Consider the following 24,915-nt stretch of genomic DNA (forward strand, 5'->3'; position numbering starts at 1 on the left):
AGTAATAAGGCAAGACTAACAAGAAATAAATTATTTACTTGGGAAAAAAAAAAAAGTGATAAAATACAGATAGCTGTGAAACTAAGGTGGCAAATGTAAGAGAGGTTTTTATGGCATTTGATAATAAACAACTAAAGCATTTTTCAAAATGTGATGTATTTTCTGGGGGTGAAAGGTTATTTTTCATGTTTGAAGCTGATGATAAATACATTTTTAGAACTCTACCACGATATTTATGCATGAGTTTGTTGCATTTATTTTTGAACTGATACGCAAAAAAAGGTGTGTTTAATGTTTGCACCAAGAAGTCTTTGAAATGGCAATAGTCAGGGCAGACCAGTCACAGTTTTCCTGGAAACACAAAATTTCTTAGCTTTAATTATACCCCCTCCTGCAGGGGTGCAGTTTGGAGCTTTGTTCCCCTGGGAAGGAAGAGCCCTCCCTTTCTACTCAGGGCAGGATCTGAATCTGTGAAATGGATAAATCTGAGGTTTGAACAAAGCCATTTTCAAAGATCTGAAATTCATCTGAGACCTTTACAGATTGACAGTGGTAAATAGGATATTCAGCTTTGCAAAGAGAGGGCTAATGAAAACATATTTAAGATGAAAACTGCATGTAATGTTACTGCAATTACTTGAAAAAAATCTGTGGCACTTACCAAATGCACTATATGATAATGGGGTTTTTTGACATACATGAAGTGATGGTTTTCTTGAATTCATGCATACTCTCTGATCCTTCATGCCAGTATAGCTCTCAACCTCCAGTATATACAATTTTACATTCCCTGTAAAAATGTGCTATAGCATTAATTTATTTGTTTATTATAAGTACCTTTTCTTCTCAAATAGATTAAACTGTGGAAATCAGAGAATGTATCTTCCGATTTAAATTAGAGGGTTTTAACATTGTGGTTTAGCAATATGGGCTATGACTTGGGTTTTGCTTTCATGCCAATTGAATTTAACTCACATATTAGAAAAGCATAAATACATAGATTTTGACCAGTTGCAGGATGAAGGCAGCTCCTCTCACAAGTCATATTATACTATTATAGGAGTTTTGCCATTATCTTCAATCAGCGTAGTATCAACCCTATCAGCAATTGTTTCCATTTGAACAGTTATTTGCCTAGAGTAATTTTATTATCTTCCAGTGTGCTATATGCATGTCTTCCCCAGGGAGAAAAAGAGGCTTTTGTGCAAAGTCAAGATCTGTAGTGGTATATAAAGAAGTTTCAGATAACAAGGAGCATTAAGCACTGATTGTGTGGTTGCCCCCAAGCTTGAGCAGCTGCTGGGGTATAGAACATTCTGCAGAAGTCATTGAGACTGAGGCCATCTTCTAAAGGTTCATTGGGCAAGAACAATAAATAAATGTTTGTTTAATCCATGCAGTCAGTAATCTCATGAGATGAAGCTTTTCTTTTTGTGTTGTGTCAGCACTTGATTGAGCAAATAGTTTTAATCAACTTGAAGTAGAGTATTATCCTCTTGGAATTTCCAGATGTAAGAATATGGATGAAATAAACAAATAATGGGAATAGACCACACTGTAATAAAACTGTCCCTACTGACATTATCTTACTTGTTTCACCTTGTACAGCTAAAAAGGAAACCAAAGAGGTAACCTATTTGGGGAAGTTTTAGGACTAAGGATTATTTAGAGTGAAAAAATTTGTCACATGTAGTGTAACACTCGAAGAGAAAAAGAAAGAAAGAGCAGAAAATAGGAAAGAGAAGAGATACAGGATTAATACAATGGATGCTGCATGTAGAATCCTTTTGCATTATTACCCTAGAGTGTACCCCTGTAAAGAATATTTTTGTCTTGCCTTCCACCTTGTCCTATGCCTTCTTGTAGCCCTCTTCTTTCATGCGTTCCTTCTGTCAGTCTTTCAAAGACATCCTCCTCCTTGGCATGCTAACTCACTTAGGAAAATTAAGTTTTATAAGAGTAAAATTTATACACATATTTAGAGGATTATTCTGGGGTGTATGTCTTAGTATGAGTGGAATTGTCTCAGGAGATGCATATTTCTCTTAATTTCTGATAGAGGAAGGCTTTTATATGTTTCACCTTACGACTCCTGAGTTAGGACAGATAAACCTCACAGAGTCTGCCCTGTATATTTTTGCATGGCATTCCGTATGTAGCAGCATATTTAGTCCAAGCAATTCTTCAGCTCTTATTTATAAACATCATTGAATAAAATTGAGAGGTTTACTACATATGTATGAGAAAATGTATTTTCACTGCATTTGGGGTAGTGACACAGGTTTTGAAGTGTGAATTGAAATTATAAAAGTGAATGAAGATGCTGAACAACAAATTAAAAAGACAACAGGAAAAGGGTGGAAAAGACAGGACTGAAAATCAAAGCCTCTTTAGTACTGATGGGATGGTAACCCCAGAGGAGTCAGAGGGCAAGCTGGTGTTTTCATTATCTTCAGTCATAGCTGAAGATGGTGAAGAGAAAAACTTTGAAATTGTAATCAGCTAAAAGCAGTGCTGAGTAAAGACAATACTGACTGAAGCCTCTGTTTCTCTTCTAAGTAACCTGCATTAAATACAGGTTGAGGCTATGAGGTTCTTACTTGCAGTCATGAGCAGCTATTCCCAAGAATAATGCTAGTAATGGCACTGGAGATTCACAAATCTGGGGAAAAGGAGCAATAAAACTAATATGATGAAAGATCAATGGAAGAGAGGGAATGTAACTAGAACTATAAAAGAATAATCTTCACTGGTGATGCTCAGCCAATACAGGATTATTACATAGGCATATGTTCGAGGGCAGACATAAAATAAAACATTCCTTGCATGACATTCTACTTACAGTTCCCTAAGTCACTAAAGATCCATTTCCCTTGGCACAAAACTGGTGTATAATACCTGACCTTTCAGGAACAAATGGTATTTTCAATGCATCATGAATTTATTATTTTTTATTAGTTTAATGAGAGGAAAAAATGATAAAGAGGAGGGAAAAATCAAAATAACCATAAAATCTTGTTAAGAGACACTAGGGCTTTACCTTAGGGATTGGATTATGAAACATTAATAAGAGCATTTTCATACTAAATACAAAAAAGAAGAATTTATTTTATATTGTTTAGAAATATTTTTAAAGTGAATAGAAACGAGTCAGTTCTATTTCAAAGTATAAAAACCATAATGAAGAGAAATTACAGTCTTCTCTAGCAGAGAAGCAAAAGAAATGAAAAAGGCCCCAGTAAGGTGTCATTTTTTTATGTCTTTATGTCAGAGACAATCCCTAAAAGAAACACATTTATTAAACAATCATATTAGGGTAGGTTAGAGCCTAAAAAGACTAATGTTTCAGCAACAACAGAATCTTAATTAATGCTTCAGCCTTTTCCTATTACAAAATGTCTAAATATATACTTAGATTGAGAATAACAAAGTAGTCAGACAACAGACGCTCTGTAGGAAAAATGCAGGGGAAGGGTGAGGGCAATGCCAATGTAGCCCTGCAAAACTTTACCTCTGAGATACCTGGGTACTATTTTAAGAACCCAAACAAGAGTGTGAATGTGCTCTCATGTTACATACCTGAAATCTAAATGTACCACGTTTTTCTTAAGTGATGACCTCAAGACAGGTTTTGCAGATCAGTGCCCTGTTCTGCCCTGCAGCAAGTTGTGTTTCTATAAGCATTTGACTGAGAAAATTCAATACCTAGAACATCTTTTGTGAAGATTTCTCACTAGACCTGTTCTGTTGTTTCCTGTCACAATCCAGATGCCTCCACACATGCGAAACAGTAACTTTTGCCTTGAATAGTGTCAGTGAAACCAGTAAGACTCCTGCAGAGAAGGATGCTACTTGGTACAAATGTGATGGAAAAAATAAGATTGCATACCTTGAAACTCACTTGAGGTAGAAATGAGAGAGGGGAAGTGTGAATTTTTTGAAGTAACAGAAAGCACAGAATTGAGTTATTTTACATTTGATGTTTTGAGGTAGTGTATCTTACAACTTTTTTCCTTTTTTAAGTTGCTGAAACCTTCTTGATTTAAAATGGTTAATGAATTATCTGTATGTAGAGCGTGCATAGACTGTGTGGGCATTAAGAAGGAAAGAGGGAGGAAAAAGGTGGAAGATTCCATCAAATCAACTGTGTTTCCATTGCCTTCAGTGGAAGAGACCATCATCAGTTTAGATTTACAGAAAATATCAGTATAAGCTGCTAATGGCATTTAACAATTCTGGAAACATTATGAACTTTACGTGTGAAATAGTTCACATCTTCAGTTTTAGGAATAATTTGTATTAGAATGTATTCCATCTCCCCTCCCTTTCCAGTAATCCTCATTTGGGAACTAGGATTTTCCCTAAAATTGGTGCAAGAGCACTTGGAATGAGAGGAGAAAAACTGGGATTTGTAATTCCTCTTCTGTACCTCCCCTAAATAGGTTTCTCATAGTTTCCTCTATTTCCTGAAAGAATGATTGAAGAACATGTGTCTTCACAGATAGGCTACTTATGTTATTTAATGTAAGTAACTAGGAAAGCACATGGTAGAATTTTTTTATTATAAAAAGTTTATCATAGCTTATAATCCAGAACCCTCCAAGTGCCCTGTGGTTTTAGCACAATTAAATAAGATCTAATAACACAAAGCAGAAAATATTATGTTCATAGTAGGAAAAGGACTCATTTCAGATGTCTGTTTCCTGATTTCCTAAGGCTTCTGTTCCTCAGTTTTAATTAGAGTTGCTCACTCAACCCTTTGTTGTAGGTCACCATCATTCTTGGCTCTCTGCAGTTGATCCACACACCTCTTGGTTATGGTGCCTAGAAATGATCACAGTATACCACCTAAAAGTCTTATGGACGATGAGCAATCCTGAAAGATAGAATGTTGTTAAAAAAAATAAAAAAATATTGATGTGGTGACATTTCAAAGCTTTTATGGTGTGCAAGTATGCAGGTGCCTTGATCTCAAAAGTAAGATTTGATCTCAGGAAGAATATATGCCATGCTGAGCTCCTTACTAGAAGTTTTACTTACCAAAGAACACATTCTCTCCCTAGTTGCAGACACCCAGCTCCTACTGACTTTGAAAATGTCAAACTGCATCAAAGTTAGATTCATTTTAAGATCAATAACCTACCAGAGGTTCAGGGTAGCCTATACACTTTAGCTTCTCTTTTGCCCAGTTTACAATACAGAACTAAAAATACATATAGTTTCAACTTTATGCTGAAGGCAGAAGGGAAATCACTGAATCTATAGGTCTGCATAGTCACAGCTCTAAGGAGTATATTTTATGGGGCTCTATAGAAGATACATACAGAAAAATTTTATACTAGGAATGATGCATTGGAAAAGGAGCTGATTGAGAACTTGCAGGTGAGGATTAAAGAGCAGACCAGTATGTGGGTGTCTGCTATAGGCCACCCAACCATGCAGAACACTTGGTTGAGGCCTTTTACATACAAGTAGAAGTCCCCATGGGGGACCAGCCTGGATACTTGCTGGAGAGACAACACAGCAAGTTGTAAGCAATGCAGTAAGTTCCTGGATAGTATCAATAGAAACCTCCTGATGGAGGAACCAGTGAAAACAGATGCTCTGCTGGACTTCATACTCACAAACAAGGAAAGGCTCTCTGGGGAGATGAAAGTCACGTGCAGTCCTGGCTGCAGTGACCATGAGACCACAACTTGGACTTCAGGAGAGCAGATTTTAACCTCTTCAGTGATCTGCTTGGAAGAATCCCACAGGATAAACCTTTGGAAGGGAGATCCAAGAAAGTTGGTTGATACGGAAGGATCACTTTCTAAAAGCTCAAAATTAGTCCATCCTGAGTAACAGGAAGTCAGGCAAAAATGCTAGAAGTCCTGGATGTATGAACAAGGAGCTCTTGGCAAAACTCAAATATGTAGTAGGGACTATACAGAAAGTGGAAGCATGGACAGGTAATCTGGAAGGAATATAGAAGCACTGTCCAAGGGTATAGAGAAGTGATTAGGCAAGTCACAGCCCACTTGGAGGGGAATCTAGTGAGGGATGTCTATGGCTATTTATTTATCTGAATTTGAAGCTAATGTAAATTTTAAATTGAATACTTTTTAATTGGTGCAGTGCTGCTTTGTGAAAAAAAAAAGTTGCTAAATATAAACATTTGTAAAATTACTTTCTTCATATACTATGAAATTCTGCAAGGAATTTGGCAGAATAATAGTTGATACTGATTAAATTGCATTAAAAAAGAGCAGTATTTAAGAGGAATTAATGTGTCTGGAAAGACAAGAATTTGAAAGCTTTGTTAAGAAAATGGTCCAGGTTGGAGGGCTGCACAACAGTTTCTTGTACTTTTAAAAGGCTGAGTTCATGCTCAGCTCATATCAGTTTCATAAAATATCTTATACCTAACAATAATGTGTGAGTAGAACTGAGGAAGATACAGTGACGTGAAAGCCCTTGCAGAACTCCCACCAGCTTGTGTGATGGCTTTTACAGGAGCAGTGGGGATGTAAACATGAGGCCTCTCAGACAGACTGTCTTTTATCCAAAACAAACCAAGTAATATAAGAGAATTGTTTCCTAAAGATGTTTGTTCTTCAGATTACAGGTGGTTTGCAACTGTGTTATTCTCTCTAAATTTGAATGGTTTTGTGGTTTAAACCAACCATAAGACCTAACTTTCTTTCCCTGGGCATAGAAATACACAAAGCCTGAAGTGCGCTGATCTGGGATTATAAAACAAAAGCCTAAGAAGCAACAGATGGTTTTTCACAGTAGATATTTTAAGTCAAGGAGATCGTTGTTTTATTTACTGTTTTCTGAGGCTCTGTGCCCAGACCTTTAAGATGTTTCCTGAATTTATATTACATTTTACTCTCTTGTTTCATCTGAAGATTAAAAAAGCAGTCAAGGGTACAATACATGTATTCTACTAGTTTTTAGCCTTTTTAAATTTTTTTTTACTAAAAGGAGAATTGCATAAAGTAACTCAGATTTAAATCTGCTGAACTATACAGTCCTACCATGACCCAGAAATTTGAATTTAGTCTTTGTAACAGCTGTAAATGCATGCAAACAACGTTGCACTTACCTATTTTGTTTTTAGTGTGAAAAATAAGCACATTTCTTGTTTATTTTTACATTCTCAAAATTTTCAGACTACAGAACTTTCCACCAGAAAACTAATTGTCCTTCGCGGCTTTTTCAACTCAGTTAATACCGAGACTTAAATTTGAACTTCAGCAGCTGGGAACAATGACTATCAATTGCCTTTTCCCCCCTGCTGTTCCTCATTAAGGGCACAAAGTGTTCTTATTTAAATCCATTCTTATCTCCTAATAGACAAGGAACAGTGAGTGACTGAATTCAGTAGCTATTAGAAGTACAGTAGATCAGATCTTCCTGTTTATTGATTTGTGAAGAACATTCTCGTACTGCTTTGACAGCTCTGAGTCAGAGAGAGCAAAGAAAGAAGCTTTTCAGCTCTTGGGAGGGGAATTGCTGGGCAACATTAAAGAGGGTCTTGTAGAAGCCAGTTTCCTTTGATATGCAGTCAAATTGGCTGTGATTGGAGTCAAGGTCAGGAGGCTGTGGAAATGCTATGAATATGGTAGGGAAATTAAAGGAGTGTTATTTTAATAAGTATTGTGTGTGTGCACACTGATACAGAAAATTGCCCTTTTCTTTTTGTGAGAATGGCCTTTAGTGAAGCAAATTTTGGGGGAAAAAAGAGGAGTTGTTTTTGCTGCTGCACTAAATATAGCTGTTTTGATGAGAGTCTGCTAATCTTTCCTTCTTTTCTTGCCATTTTTCCATGGAATCCCAGCCATTCAACAGTTGTCTTAACTCTTTACATTTAGCATTTTCTTAAACTAGTGATCTAATTTCTACTGTCTCGTGTTAATAAGTAGGAAAAATTGCTACTCACGCATATTCATGTAAGTTGCCTGTATTGGGGGCACAATTAGCAATTAGTGTAATTAGTGTCTATATATATTATGCTGCATGTGCCCTTAGAAGCCCCTCATAAAAAGGTTATTGTTCTGACTTCAGAAGAGTTTATGTCATTGATGTGTTTCAAACAAATAGTAATTTAAAGAAGTTATGCTCAAATGTAAATGTCTATCTCCACTGAAAGGGATAGGTAATATCTACGTGACCTCCTCACTTCTCCATCAATGATCTTAAAATAGAAAGTGAAGTAATTTGACAAAATAGATAATTTTCTGATTCTTCCTTCCCTATTTGAAGTTGTGTTCTGGGTGGATTGAAAAATGTTTTAATATCTGCTTACAGAGTTTATATTTTATTAAGAAGTGAGAACTTCCAGAGAAATCTGGTGAGGAAGAGTTTCAATTTTTTTTAAGGATAAAACAAAAAATTTCTCTTTGAATCTAGCGTTGGGCTAGTATGACAGTAGACCTAGCAATGATGGGCCAGGAAGAGGGAGAATTTAAATATTTTTTTCCATTATTGTATTAATAAGCCCCTATCAAAATAGCACAGACACCACTGAGTGTTTTCAATGACAATATGATATGTCTTGGAAATAGGTGTAGTAGAAACTGCTGTTAATTTCCATGACCATCAAAGATGAAAAGAGCTATTTTTTTTTCCTAGAAAGAATAAAACTTGATTTAGAAATTGCAGATATGTAATGAAGTGTGCTGAGCAAACACAGAAAGAAAAAAAATAAAAGCTACTTTTTGCTTTGCTTTGCTTGGCAAATTAAAATATTTCTAAAGAGATCCACCCACACCAACAAAATGGGGTTTGATTCACTGTTCACACTGTTTTTTCTGAAGCACCTACATCTCTTCCTAGCCTAATCTTAGGAGAAAATTGGCAGTTATTTTCAACTATGGAAACTTGATCACACTACAAGGGACTTAGAGATGCTCATTTAAACCCTGTTTCTGCAATAAGCTTCTTTATTTCCTTGCTTATAAAATAATTTGAGAAAAAATGTAAATATTATATGTGATTGCAATTTAGAAATTAGACTGAGAAGAAAATTATTAAATCTTTTTACGGGAAACAGTCTTCAATGTTTTCAAACACAGAGAGATGAATGCATAATGCATCTCTTTATCTGTTTCACTAGCATGGCAGCAGCTGAACTAACCTGTGCTATGGTGCAGCAAAGAGGGAGTTTTATGGTGTCATTTAGGAAGAACTGTAGGTGTTTGTGCTTCTTTTTTCTTCAAAAGTGTGCATTTTCAGAGTTAACATTCACACTGGCCAGGAAGGCCAGATGCAGTTGCCTGCTAGATCTCCTAAAGAAGCTCTGCAAGATACATTGTTTGAATATATCAAGATACATGGCATTTAATAGATAACTAGCACTTTAGTGCTGTTGTATGCCATATTCTTCAGCTTTATAAAGGGGTGTGTCCAAACAGAGGACTATGATAGAGAAGTGAATGAATTTTGAATTACAGTTTGGAACCCACGAAGTCTCTTTCTGAATTGTCTCAATGTTAACAAGGGTGAAGGCAGTCACATATTCCCCTGCAACATTCCCTTTTTACCTGATGTTTTCTCACTACCCGTGATCACCAGCTTCTTGAGCCATTTTTTGGTGACTATTTAAGGTTTAAAAATAAAACTTTTTAATAAATTGCCAGCCAAGTTCATTGAATGTGAATTCTCTTAAGTGTGCTGAACACAAAGAGATGTTTGACCAGTCATGTCCGCTCCTACAGCATTGCAGCTGCTCATTTTGCAGAGTAGTTTAAACTGGTGATCAGAGCTCACCTGCCTGGGAGATAAGTACCCCAGGGATAGTTTCCTCCACTGAACTTGTTCAGTTAAAAATCAAAGCTATGGGCAAGATTGGGTCAGGATTAAACCACAGCTTAGACCTAAGCTGAGTATTATGTTGCTCCAGTGTGGAATTTGTATATCCAAGATTATAAGACTGATGGATTGACAGTGACTATTTTTAAAGCTCTTTGTTAAGGACACTCATTATCTGCAGGCACAACTTCAAAAACATGATGGCATGGGAGTTGTTCCTCCTTCCTGCATCACATCTTTCCGAGTAGTTCAGCGACTCCAGCACACCTGAACACTGTTGAGTACTTCTGGAGAACATGGAAAATACTGAGAATCAAACAACTCACTTTTCCTTCTTGATCCAGGCCTGCTCTGCAGTGTGATCATAAATACAAAAGAAGGCTTTCTATAAAAAATATTCTCAGCTAAACCCCTTTAAAAAAAAAAAAAGAAAAAGACCCCAGAATTTTAGTAGTAGATCCAAGTTAAATCCATCAGATCCTTATTAGGTAAAGTAGTTGCAAACTATTCTTAACAACTACAACATAGGTTTCCTTTTGTTATTGTCATAATTTGTTTATCTGAACCTGAGCTAAATAGATAGATAGATAGATAGATAGATATATTCAGTTCACATCTGCATCCAAATGAGGTGAAACAGAACTTGTTTCATCGAATGTTTCTAAAGTCTTTAAAGGAGAAAGAGTTTAAATAACTTTTTTTTTAATTGTTAATTTGTATAGCAGAAGCTGTTTCTGTTCCATGTCAATATCACTTAAAATCAGTATAGGATTTTTAATATTACCATCTTCAGCTTCAAGTATGTTTACTGCACTACTGTGGTTCCTTCATTTGTTATGACTGAAAGAAGATAACTGTTATGTAAAAAATTAGATTAAATAAATAATGGAAATGCACATCTTTTCAAGCGTGTATCCTCAGTGGAGAAGAGTGATGGTTCAAGTATCCCAATTACAGAAAATTCTGAAGTTTGTGTTTAAGTCATAATCAGATATAAAAATACTTTGGTCTGTTTAAACCAAATTCCCATATCTTGATTCAGATAAAGCAATAGCCGACTTTTTAGAAACCCATCTATTTGTTGAGTTTTTTAATAACATTTCTTGTGGAGAAATACTGTAGAGTTTTATCTAAAAGATATTCGAAATCAAGTCCATAGTCCCACCCCATGGAGGTTGGACCAGATAATCTGCTGTGGTCCCTTCAAACCTCACCCTTTCTGTGATCTTGCATGTTACATGCTGGTAATAAATAGTACCTTTAAAATTATTACTTTTTGCATGTTATTCTAGCTAAGCTGATACTACTGAAATCAGACAAGATAATTATTCCTTCATTAACAGTATGTATGTTTTCTTCCATTTAAAACAAGGAAAATGAGTGCTTGAATGAGGTTGAGAATTTTGCTGTTTTCTTCACACAAGGCTCCAGTTTTCCACATCATTTTATTAATAAGGAAAACTGCACTTGGTTCAGAGCATAGCATACAAAAATACATAGGATACTGTTTGTGGTTATGTTGGAGGTACATATTTCACTTGACTTGAAAGAAAACAAAACAAAATTTAAAATTTGGGAATTACCTATAGGTTGTTTATGAAAAATAAGAAAAAATTCTACATGCCAGTGGGGATTTTTTTGAAGAATCACAAATCGTTGATGAAGACTTAATGTGGATATGATCTCCTTCTCCAGGTAGTTAGGGTATAAGTCACAAAGCTGAATCCAACTCTGATTTTATTGGATCAGAGACACATTCTTCTGTAACTCTAAGTAATCGTTCTGATGGGGTTTTATTGTTCATCATAACCTGAGTTATTGTGGGTTCAATTTCTGCTATTTTATCATTTACATATTAGTTTTGGTAAAATTAATAGAAACTGACTTCAGTAATCTTGCTCTACCAACCGCAGTGAGTTCATCTTTTGGCATCTAAAAGGTAGTCTGCCAATATATCAGTAAGTGGTATTTCCTGGCAGCCAAATGGAATAACATTTTGTGCTCTCAGGTGATATTTCTTGAAGAATACTCAAGATTTCCCAATATTTTATTCTTCTCTGTATTGACAAAATCTACCTCTAGACAGAGGTATTTCCTGGCTCACATCCAAAGCTGTTCAGTTTGAAAGTTTACCCTGAAGTGTGTAAGGTATTTTATTTTGCTGATGTACCTATATGGCTAAAAATCTTTAGTTTAATAATTTCATACAGCTCAAAGGTCACCTTGATATTTTGAAGGGACTGAAATTCTCAGTTTTAGCACACTTACAGAAGTTGTATGGCCTGTGTGCTGGCAGTGGTTACATGTACCAAAGGGTTCCCATTCTCTCTTCTGACCACAAGTTGGCTGTTGACATTCTCCTACATGAAGTACTGCTCCCCACAGCACATTTTGAGAGCTCTCATTCTCTTTAGAGATTCTGCATGCCATCCGAGTTGACTTACTGAGAATTTATTAACCGATATTTGCTAAAGACAAAATAGGTATGTTATGAGGTAGTTTTAAGAGGATTCCAAAGAGTTGATGGAATTCCATTAAAATTTCTTCCAGTTGGTTGTGGGGTTTTTTTGCTTGTGTTTATATACGTTTAAGATTATTTTCCTAGTCTTTGTTGAAAGGCTGTTTCGTTGTTAAAAATGGTATCACATTAGTTAATGCTTTTGTACTTAAGCTAATTACATTGATGACCAGAAGCAGCCCTGTTGTGGTTTTCTATGCACTTACAGACTTCCCTAGTTTATATCTGTACTGTGAATTAGGTGTAAACTCAAGCTCAAAGCCAGTACTTAGTATGAAGCATCCCTTAACAGAACATATATCCATGCAATACCCTCTAGGCTTAAATGGTCCTTTACCCAGTCTTCTTGTACCCACAGTTTCAGAAGTTGTCCAGAGTTCAGCCTCTTCCTAGGCTTAGTTTTTGTCTAGCTGAGCACTCAGCAAGATTAAACAGGAAAAGCACAGGTCATAGGACTAAGCCAGCATGTATCTGCCTTAAACCTACCAGTATAAATTCTGATCTGGGAGCAATTCTGGATTCAAGGAGAGAGTAGAAAGAAGAAAGAGGCTGCATGGGGATGTGATAGTAGCTGAGCTGTGTAGAGAGATGCTGCTCAAGGGAGACTAACAAAAAATTTCATTGATAGTGTCTGTGTATGGGAAGCCAGGGGAGAAGACATAGAAATGGAGAAAGCTGCAGAAGAACCTGAAAAATGGCTTGAGGAAAGAAAGGGGCATTTGGGCTTATGGTGTTAGTTTTAAAACTGTAAGCAAAGAAATCACGTCCTGTTGATAAATTGCTATTGCTTACTTAAACAAGATTTTGGGCTCTAGGGATTATTTGGCAAACAGTCATATCAAAGAGCTGGTCAATCCTATCATTATTTTTCCTTTCTGACTGTATCATGCCAAGTCATTATACAATTATTCCTTCCTACCACAAACCAAAAAAATTCCCTGAAACTATTAAAATGTGGATTGCTTTTTATTTGTACAACCTATTTGTTTCCTTGTTATGTATCTCACAATTAAGCCAATTAAAAGATGAATCGCTCTTACCTTCTTCTGTACCAGTGTTGATGGAACACTTTTTCTTACAGGCAATATTTAAATTAAAGGAATCTTCTTCCTATCAGTTGTTTTACTAAATGTATTTCAAAAATATTCTATCATTACTTTCAAACACTTCTTCTTGCTTTGCCTAATCCTATTCTTAGGTCTAACTTTATGATGACATCCTTTTAGTATATAGGCTGTAAAGGTGCTGGTAGATGTCATTCATACACTATGGAATCTTTTCACAACCACCCTCTTTTGGCTGCTTGCTCAATACTTGACTGGGATTTTCAAGGAAAAAAAATAAAACCAATCTTGCAATTCGTGTCTCTGTTTTCATGCAGTGCACCAACCCAACAAAACGTTAGGAAAAACATGTTCTTCAAAGGGCTATTCCAAGGAAAGGGTTGAGGGGCTATGATTTGACTGATTAAAAGAACAGTGAAATGTTTGTAACAGCAGCTCCTTGGTCAATGTCATTTCAGCACTCTGTTATCCCATCCACATTAAAAGAGATTATTTTTCACATGCTGATTTATACTAGTATACTTTCAAAAGTACTTTAGAAGTAGTTTTTTAAAGGTATTAACGGATGTTTTGACTTCAATATTGGCAATCAGCAGTAATACTCTATTCAGGTGCGTAAAGTCAGGCCAATTTGCTGTACTGTACTTATCAGCCTTTTCAACTTATTCTAGCATCAGTTAGAGATGGGGGGAACCTCCAAAAACCAAACCTGTTTATTTAACCCCTATCCTTCCATTAAGACACATTAAATTCCAGTCAGACCCTGAGGGGTAACGATTGTTGCAGGAACTTGCTTATTTTAAACTGAATATTCACTAATGAAAAAAAAAAACAACTATCTGAATATAATTTCTGTTTGTTACTTGTTTAGAAAAGAATCTTTTTTTTTTCTCCTCTCTTAACAGGTGGCCATTGATGAGCGCATCAGGCAACTGCATGAAGCTCACAGGGATTTTGGCCCTACTTCCCAGCATTTTCTTACCAGTGAGTAAAATTTCCCATTTTTCTTGCTCAGCCTACATATATAGTTAATTGATACTTTTGTAGTCATGTGCTGGTTATCATTGCTATGAGTTTCTATCTTAGACTGTGCTGTAATGGTTTTCTTCTTTTTTCTTTATTCCTGGGTGCAGAGGACTGTTAAATGTAAGTTCATATAATCCAGATCCAAGGTAAAAGGAAAACATCTGCCAGTATCAAGTCTCTGTGTCCATACATCTGTCACTGCAAGGCTGGTCCTCATTGTTTGAGGATTCGTTTTTAGAACTAACAAATTAAAAATTATATTAAAATGAGTTTCTGATGATTTTAACCCTGAAAGGATTAAAAAAAAAAAAAAAAAAACCAACCAAATTTGGTTTATCTGTTCAAAGAAATGTTCAGCTCCAAAAAGGGACAAAATAAGAGCTGCAAGAAAAATATTTTACAGGATTTGACACCTTAGCAGAGCAGTGAGAGGGAAAGTTGGCAGAAGAATGGCAGCTAAGTAAACTTTTTACAACTCTGCATAAAATGTAACTGTCAGTAAAATTCCTGTTCCACCTCCACACACATTCTTTTATCAAGGATGTTTTGAAGTACACTGAAAGACAACTTGAAACACCTTCAAAGCTCCAAGGCAGTGAAGCTTCTCAGAGGCCATGTCTTTTCTATTGTACTTCAATTAAGGAGAGTAAACAATAAAGCTTTATTTAAGAGATTATGTCAGGAGAACAGAACATAGTCACGGGATAATGGTCTCCTACATGCAGAGGGACAAGTTATCCAGACATCAGAAATAGATGTTACTATTATTGCACAGCTACATTCACAGTGGCATAGAGGACAAACTTTTCTTCAGCTGATACTGCATTGTAATTTTAATAGGTTAACCATTTTTCCACTGAAAATCTCAGTGGAAAACTGAAAAGTCTCAGCGGGATGAACTGCAAATTCAAAACCAGAGTAAATGTTGTGCCATATAAGAATAATGCAGGCTGATTCAACCCTGCATGTTGTTTTATCAAATTACGATCCTATGAAGAAATGAGCCCTATTTTTGTATTTTTTTCAAAATCTCTTTTATTTAACTCTTAACCACTGGGAGTAATTTGTCAGCTCACTATATATAACTGCAAATTCAGACCTGTCGAGATTGAATGTGTGAAAGTTGTTACGGGTATGTGACATGAGTGCAATGTGTAAACAGATGCCTGTTTTTCTTATAACCCACGGTGTATTCGTGCTGAAAGAATAAATTTGTAGGGTAAATTATAGAAGCCTGGAAAAGGTTAGAGTGACCTGTACTACATTATGACACCAAACAGCATGTCCATGTTCTCTGTGCTGGTGTTGAGTGCAGCCAGGCAATTTGTGTGATGGTTATGTCCTAGACCCATTCTACCTTATTACTGATAAACTAGATCAATCTAAAAGTTGCTCAGTGTTATGACAATCACCTTTTTCAGCCCACCCACTGTTAGTGAGACACTGAGATGTTATTCTTCTTTGTAACTAATTAGAGCCAGCAAAGTTTGGAAGTCATTCTGGACACTTCTCACCACTTGAGAATCACTTTAGGAAAAGGAAGCAGATGAAAATGTGTTGAATTTGGAAATAGTCAAATCACTGAGAAAAATGGACATGTGTGTTTGTTTGTTTGCTTGTTCTCTCTCTCTTAGTTGTGTGTGCAAATACATATTCTTATCCATGCTTGCAAAAGTTAGGTATTTGAAGCTCTGAAAATATCTACAGAATCTTTCACAAGTATAAGTATTCAGTCACTGAAACTGCCGTATCAGTCCCATCTTTCATAAGCACCAAATTCTAAAAGCCTCCAGTTCCTCAGTATCATGTAGTATTACTATGCCTGAGGAAAATATCATGCTTTGACGTGCTTTTTATGTACTACCTCTGCTGCATCCCTACATGGATGGAAGCACATCTCTTGGAGAGATAGCACTGCAGGAGAGGGAGAACCACAGTCTTTGCCCTCTAGCACTAGTCTTTTTACTGTTGCTGTACTTTTTGGGTTGAACAAGGCAAACCTAAGGGTTGCCAAACAGAATTGGGCAGGTCAAATGAGGGTGAGTTTAATGGCTTGTAAATGAGCTTTCAGTACATGGCAAACAGAGTCCAAGTTGATCAGTCTAGCTGTAGCAACAGCAGTGAAGAGATGAATCATAGAAATTTTTCTGGTTTTATTTTATAAGCTCAACTCAGAGCATTTTTATCTAAGGAGCTGAGATACACATAAGATCAATGCAAACTATAATCAGTAAGGAAAATAAGCAATCTATTGGCTGATGCATACCTAGTTTATATGCAAGTTATAATCATTTCATCCTCTAACTCAACATCAGGTTTCCCTCTACCATACATGCTTGCTCACCTTAAGGTGCAAGTGATAATCTTCAGCTCCCAACTGTGTTTATAACCTTATACAAAAAAAGGTCCATTTAGAGTTGATATACCATTAAGTAGTTCTGCAAAAAGGGTGGTAGTCAAGTTCACATAAAATCAGTGACTGTATTACATTTCTCTCCTGTCTGAAAGAAATAAATATGAGCTGCTAATCTGTGGAAATTTTTTCATGTGTTTGTTATTATTTTATACATAGAAATTATAGCATCATCTGTCTGTTTCTGCTTGGTTGAAGCAGAAGCTGCACAGGGCTGTTGAAAACCTAGCACAAAAATAATGGGGAAGTGATGCAGAGACCTCATATTTGTCATGCCCTGTGCAGGCAAGGAATCAAGTGGTAGTCCCTGCTTTTAAGCATTTGGAGGCTGTTCCAAGGGCTATTCTTAGAGCTGTTTCCGAAAGAGATTGGAAAGAAGGTGTGAGCTAGAGAGATAAGGAGTGAAAAAAGGGGGGAAAAAAGTCTCCTCCTTTGTAATATTTTTACTTTAGGGACAATTTTTCTCCATTGCCTTTTCATGCAGTTCAATGTTCTTTTTCCACTCTTTCATCTTCCAAATGACCAGGTGACAGTGTTTATCTGTGCTGTTGCACAGGATAATTCAAATGTCTCCTGGTTGTGAGTTAAAAAGATAGTGACAAAGGAAAGGTGTGCACTAGTGTCTCTGTCCACCGAGGCTGTGGTGTGCCCTCAAGTATCTGAGGCAAAAGTGGCCCTTACTTTTAAAAACGGGGCCTTACTTTTCTGCTAGCGCATGAACTTGCCTCTCTCCATGCATTCTGCATTTTTTACTGGGCTCTCTCACCTCAGTTTTTGATCTTCTGATCAGTTTTTCATGCTTCCCCACACTCATTTCATTCTGCCTGTCTCCACAGTCCCAGCTCCTCCTCAATTCATTCCTTACCAAGGACAGAAGCTCCCAGCATTCACAACAATAGTTGTTAAGATATATCTGATAAAGTTACTACATGTGCAAGACATTATATCATGAATTCTTGAAGTGAGTTTGTTTGGTTTGAAGGACTTGCTGTTTAATTAGAATTCTCTAAATCAGGGTGTAAAAAAAATAGCAAAAATGAGATCTTTCTATTAAAGAGAAACTTATAAATATTTAGGAAAGTAATTAAAAAAAATCTGTGATCCTTTCATGCATGATGGTGCTTAATTTGGGAATTATATGCAGTAATTGAGGTGTGAAAAAAAGTATCTGCAAATTTCAAACATAATGCCAGCTCCAGAGTTCTCAGTGACTCCTCTGGAATAATTTTACTATTTTGACTTCACCTTTATTTTTCTCTGTGATTCTGCCTCTTACATGGAATGGGATTCATTGTCTCTTGTTGGAGGACCCACCTATATTTGTCACAGTGGTTATTGCTTTTTCTTGAGATGCTGTAAATGAGAGGTAGGATTGATGTTAAAATTGGTTTTAATATCATTTGCTGTGCTCTCCAGCCTCCTATCAGTCCTGATTTTAATGGTATAGTTCATTCATGTGCACTGCTTATGATTGCTGAAAAATAGAAGGTATTACATCTTTTAAAAACATGAGCAAACCTTGTAATTTACTGTGCAGCCCCAGTATGAGCCATCTGTTAGTAAGTATAGCATGTCAATGAAGTGACTGCGTGAAATAGTGCTCAAGATATAACCAGCAATTACTTAAGACTGAGACTGGAAGATTCCAGGCATTACTTGTGATTTCCAAGCTCAGAGAAAATGGACTTTTGTTAGTGTGGAATAACCTGAAAATACGAGGAACAGAAAGAACATTTAGGTTTGCAAGGTTAACAGGCAGATATGCATCTACCGAATATTTGGGGATTTGCATTTCCAAGGCTATGAGCTTTTGCTACCTGCATCCACCAGCACCAAACTGTTCAATCCACACACCTAAATATGTGTTAGGACCTGTATTTTAACTGTAGATACCTAACAATGCCTTTCAGTTTTGGACTCGTAAGCAAGAACAGCACTGACTTCAACATGAAACAAGGCAGCCACAGCAGCTTTCATTCAGAAACAGAAAGGTGACTAATGCTGGGACCAACAGTTTGTATTGCAAGATCATGATCAGAGTGCATCTACTGCATTTTATATCAGACAATTGTTGCTTAAAAATAAAATATATGGTCATGGGAGTAGGCTCTGTAAGATAGATCTCTCTCAGGATAAGCTCAGAGCTGTTAAAGTTCAGATCAGGCTTTTTTTTCTTCTTTCTGTGCCTTTGTGTTTTCCTTCAGTTATTTAGGCCACTATCATGAGAAACTGGAGGTGTAGGTCTGAATTCCTTCAAACTGGAAGAGAAGTCAAGTACTTACATCTCCCACCTTCTGTGTGAGTGATTAGATTATTATGCAAAGCAAAGATTAGGGAAGCTCTTTCTTGCACAGGCAGATGTCATTGAAAGGGCAAGTCCTGCTAATTAAGACATCTGACTCTGAAAATGACAGGGCTCTATGACTTAAAACACTTCACCCATCCATCTGATAGATTATTTTTCAGTGCTAGCAACTGTGTCTTTCTCTCTTATTTCTTATTGCATACATTATGTCATACTGTCTTTCAGATATCACTTTTGGCAAGCAAACATTGAAGATTATGTCCATTCATCCATGTCTTTGGATAAATGATTTAATAATTTTAGATATGACATCCAATGTTTTGAATAGAAAATATTACCAGGTAGTAGAATAAAGATAGAGGATAAGTGGTCACTAAAAAAACAGCCTAACTGTGAGAACTCTCTGAAAGCAAAGGGATTTTGTTATTGAATTTAAATATGGTCATATTAGCTAGAGGAGCCTGATTGCTAGAAAACTTTTGTGTAAATGCAAAATGACTACATGTGCTTCTGTAAAAGGAAAAACTATTAAATTACCAACAAAAAATTCACAGGTCTTGCCGTTGTTATTATCATGGTGAATTTCTACCACCACTGGGCACCAACTCAACCTCAAGACTTTTGGCATGAATAAATCAGATTTAAAGTTAGGAAAAAATTTCTTCAATCCATTTCTTCCTTATTTACAGTATCATGACCATAGCTACAATTTTTGATAGTGCTAGCCTTGACCTGACAGCTAAAGGTTTTTAGAGTAATTAAACATTGATATATTTTGAAAGAATATCTTTATGCTTACTTTTGGAATAAAATTAGTAGAATTAATGTCACAGTGAAAGTATGTCATGAAGTCATATGATCACCATATTTTCTTGTGAGCCTTAATTTTTTTGTTATGTATTATTCTCAGGAAAACCACAGAGAATCTCTTCATAAATTTTAATAATTTTTTAAATTCACAATGAAATAAGATTTATGGAATTCTAGCTTCATATTTATATTTTTCTCTTTCCTGCACTATTGTGCTAAGTGACCCTTTCTACTATAATACATTGGATAGAAATTTCTGAACAAAATTATAAAGTCAGTTTTCAAATGATAGTGTTCTCCCCATCTCTTCACCCAGAAGCAAGCAATTTTTCCTTGTAACTAATATCTAGTGTTTGTGGGAAAAAAAGGCTTTCAACAAAAATATCTTAGAATGGTAGTTAAAAGTTATTTTTAACTCTTGGTTTTCATTTGTCATCGATTTAAAAATGCTGTGTGGTATTTATTTTAATGCAGAGAGGGTTTTCTGGGAGGGAGTGATTAGGAAAAATGCTATCTTACTTTTTTTATGGCAGCCTAATTAATTTCTTTAACTTATCCTTGGTTAGCAGGATATCCTATATTCTGCAATGCTAAATAATTTGCAAGTAATCAAATATTATTTTTTAATCTTAATGAGTATAAGACTCAAAATATGGTTTATTGCCTATTATATTTTTGTCCACTCTCTGAATTAGTACGTTGCTAAGACAGATTTTTCCCCAAAATATTTTGTACTCTTTTTGGAGTAATATTGGATCTGTGAATCTAAATGAAAACTACATTTTTTCACACTGCCAAGTTTAACTCTGATGAATTTAACGATATGCCCATGGCTTCATGAGTTGTATGTTGTGTTCAGTTTAGGACATTCCTTTTTCCTCAGGCTCCAGGACTGGAATACAATAGGCATATTCTATATATGTGTACTAAAAAATTTCTGTTATATCTTGCTATGTAAGACATGGAATATTTACCAAAGATTTATTTTTCTGTTAGTCTAATTTAATTTACCAAAAATCACCACCAATTTGATTAGGCCATTTTGTGACTTCATTTGATCAATCAGCTTTAGAGATCTCATTTTTAAGAGCATAAGAGTGTAACAGAAGTTAGCAATATGAAGTTCTTGTAACTTCGGGTATGTGGATCATTGTAGACTCTATCATTTTACTGTATTTGATGTAGTATTCTATTACTAAACAAGTAGATGTTTGTATTTTTACCATTTTACAGTACTGTGACATTTAAGAAAATGAGCATTAGATGTATTATATATTTCCTGTTAAAAGTGACATTTGGAAACTTCTGGAAACACTGTGCATGATTAAGGGTGTTCATTATTTAAATTTTATCGTATAATGTTGACCCTAAGCTGCAGGTGATAAATCTGATGTTGGCCATAAAGATTCCAGCAGGAAATGCAAGATGGAAGGGCCTCTTTTATAACTCTTGTAAAATGACTGTTGTAACTGGCCCTGATCATGTGCTGAGCTTTTTAATGCTAATAATCCTTTCTTCAAATTGGTTAGAAGTGCTCTAAAAATGGTGTGTTCAGTAAATGTCTGCATGTGTGCTACAGCAACAGATGATGCTGCTGGCATTCCAGGGAAGTAGTGAGTGTTTACTTGGGCTTCAGAACAGCAGAATCCAAGCTGAGAAGGGGCCCTCTATCTCCAAAATGCCCATGAATCCATCCCCATGTGCAGTGAGGAGCAGAGTAGACCCCATGCTGTGTAGTCCTTATGAAAGGCAGGTTTCGATTGATGTTTCTACCTCTGGCATCAGTTTCTCAGCTCTGTGGTGCCATCTTAGACCTTGGTGCTACACAACACAGTCTGATTGTTCATCAGTCTCATCTAGTACAATAATAGATGCACATAATTTAGAAATCAATTCTCTATAAATCTGGGGTAAAAAAAAATATCTTTTAGAGGTGTATACTGACATTTGTTGCAAAGGATCTTGAAGAACTTGTAAATTATGCAAACACTACTATTGTGCCATTGTCATGCAGGCATACATTTTGGAGATGGCATCCTGCCAGTGTGTATCATGAACTGATTATGTTGGGGAAACATTGCTTTAGCATGTTCTCTAAGGAGGAGAAGCATGAGCTCCTTAAAGTCTGTGGAGAGCAGTAGTTTTTAATTTATAATGGTGTAATTTGAAAATAATTGAAATATAGTACTCAGTGCATCTTCTTTGAAAAGTTAAGGTAGCTTACTGATGTGAACTTCTGATTCTTGGGGAATCACAGTCTTTCCAGATGCAAAGATAGTCTTATCATTTCTTTCTCCCTTCCTGCCTTTATCTGAAGTCACCAACTCCTTACCTTGCTGTAGTGAAATATATTGGTATCAAAACAAACTTTATGTGAATAAATAATTTCCTATATCTATGTTTGTATTAAGATATTAATGATGATAATGCTAGGTGGAACAATGTGAGTCATACAGGTAGAGTTTCTAGGCTGAATAATTCTAGAGAATTGTTATCACTAAAATGTGAAATATAATTAAGCACCTTGCTGAGTTACAGCTACTGTGGCCACCAAGCAGGGTAATGTGAATGTAAAAATGAGCTTAGCTTTAACTACTATGACGCTGAAAGGCACATATAATAAATATAATAAATTTCTACTAAAGCAAAAAATAATTGAGAGGCTGTATGTAACTATGTATGGGCACTATGCACTGCTTCTTTGTGGTTTCTGTCCTAAACCCCACAGTGAAAATAAGAGTCAAAAGATTCTTCTTTGTATTTAGAACTGACAGTGTACACTCATGCATGACCAGAATTGTGTGCTGACTATGTAAATAAGGATTACTGAGAGTAACAGTTAAGTGTGGACATACTAAATTTACTCTTCGAATAAATGAAGGAGAAATAGTTTACTATCGGTAAACATACATGTATTTTTCATTATGTTTGTAGTGCTAAAGTGAAATATTTATAAGATTATTTTTTTGTAGTATCAACACAGGAAAAAATTATACTATCGTCCTCTTTAATATTTCATTCAGATCCCTGCATAGATTAAAATACTACTGAAGTTCAGAGAGCCAGCATGCCACTGTTTCATTCATTATACATTCTGCAAACAAGTAAGGATATAGGTTTACCGTCAGGAACTGTGTTCACGGGCAAAACAAGTCTCAGCTGTTAGCACATGTACAGAATGAAAAACTCCAAAATGAAATAAATAACCATTTAAATGTATACAAATGCAAATAAAATATAGGGAAGTTTAAATTCACTCTTAAAATGCCCTATATTTTGTTGTAGTATTTAATTTCAGTCAACAGCATTGAAAGTAGCTCAGTGTATGGTAATGGGTTCTTATACTGTGCAAGCTCAAACAGTAAAACACATTAATTACTCTTAGCAAACAGGAAATATCTGCTTCTTGAGTGCTGTAGCACACAGGGTTACTAGAGCATCATACAGCCTCTGCTAGCAAGACTTTTTAGATTGACTACTAAAATGGTCTTAACCATTTACCTGTACTAACTTTGTAATGGATAGTAAACCTGTATGGATAACCAAAGATAAGAAACAGCAGTTCTCAGCTTCTGGGCTTCTGCCAAAAATGAAATGATTATTCTCTATGTGTAGCTGTAAAAAGTACTGCATATTTTGTCAACTCAAATTTATGCAAGGTTAGAATCATCCAGGAGACCAAAAGTGTATTATAGACAGCTTCACAGCAATCTCTTGAAGGAACACTAAATCCAATTATGCAGAACATCACAGAATTGTTTGTTATTCCTATAGCACTTAGCTCTCATGAAAGCAAAAGTATTTGTTCCCCTTCTAATGGATCAAGAACACTATCGTATGTGAGATTCTGTGATAATAAGTTATGACGGGAAAGCTCTTACCCAGGCTAATTCAGAAGCAACAGAAGAAGTACATCTTCTGAAAAACACACAGCAGTCTATTCTGTCCTTCAGGTATTGAAGTCAAAACAAATCTTAAAGGGGGAGAACTGTTGCTTGGTAGTATTCCCATTGGGAATATTAAAGATTTGGAGAGAAATATATAAGAAGGTCAATTCTTGGTTAATACTGAAGGGTATTTTATTTTCTAAAATGATAATTTACTGTAATCTCATTCAAATTATTCCTCAGACAATACCAATCCCCATGGGTAAGAAACCTTACAATTGTCACTGAGTAAGCATTTGAAAACTATTCAGTGGACCACATATTAGCACACAGGTTAGCATTACTGAATAAAAACATGCAAAGAAATCACCTAGTAATTGATAGCATAAAATGAAATTGTAATCTGTCTCTAATTCCTTGGCTTTTGTTTCCTAGTGCCATCTAGATGATGGAGAATATTGGATCAGTCCCCAAAATTGCATTTACAGCAGTTTAGGAAAGAATACAGCAGTAGAAAGAATAATTAAACATCGTGTTTAAGAATTTTGTATGAACCTCAAAATAGGGTTAAATGTAGGACATATTCCCTGACTTTAAGGTATTTAACATCAAGACATTACATAATATTGTATTTCTTATAATTTTTGCATTCCTATAAATGACAAAACAGATTGTATCTTTACATCATTTGAGGCTATAGCAGTACACAGAAACCGAGCAGCTGCAACTCAATGGACGGCAGCCTTGGCCTTCACAGCTCCTCAGTGTGCAGTCTGTGAACATTGAACAAAATGGCAGTGCCTGGTCCAAGAAGGAATATTTGATCATGTATAAATTAAGTGTATATTTGAGTGTTTGCATTTTAAAATGCATACAGCTATGCTCTTGCCTTTATGGGCCATGCTGCAGACTTCAATGGCAGGGCAGTGAGCTAGTTTTCCAGGAGATCTAACACCATAATTAAAATCCTGTCTCTTGCACACTTTGAGAGTTACTGGTTCTCATGTTCATACCTTTGAAATTTAATTTTACTTCTTTTAAGGATGCAAATTTGTGTAAATGTAAATAATAGGAAAGCAATGACACTCAGCTTA

At 35.8% G+C, this 24,915-nt stretch overlaps 1 protein-coding gene across 11 annotated transcripts in view; it reads left to right on the forward strand.

Annotated features, from left to right (window-relative positions):
• The window catches only part of DMD (dystrophin), a 922,945-nt gene that overhangs the window by 782,545 nt on the left and 115,485 nt on the right, over positions 1 to 24,915 (forward strand). For all 11 annotated transcript variants that reach the window (XM_032679549.1, XM_032679551.1, XM_032679556.1 and 8 more), the window contains one exon: positions 14,286 to 14,364. In XM_032679549.1, coding sequence (XP_032535440.1) covers positions 14,286 to 14,364 — 79 coding nt within the window. The remainder of the gene's footprint in view (positions 1 to 14,285; positions 14,365 to 24,915) is intronic.

The sequence above is a fragment of the Chiroxiphia lanceolata genome, chromosome 2, assembly GCF_009829145.1.
Source record: "Chiroxiphia lanceolata isolate bChiLan1 chromosome 2, bChiLan1.pri, whole genome shotgun sequence".
NCBI classification, from domain to species: Eukaryota; Metazoa; Chordata; class Aves; order Passeriformes; family Pipridae; genus Chiroxiphia; species Chiroxiphia lanceolata.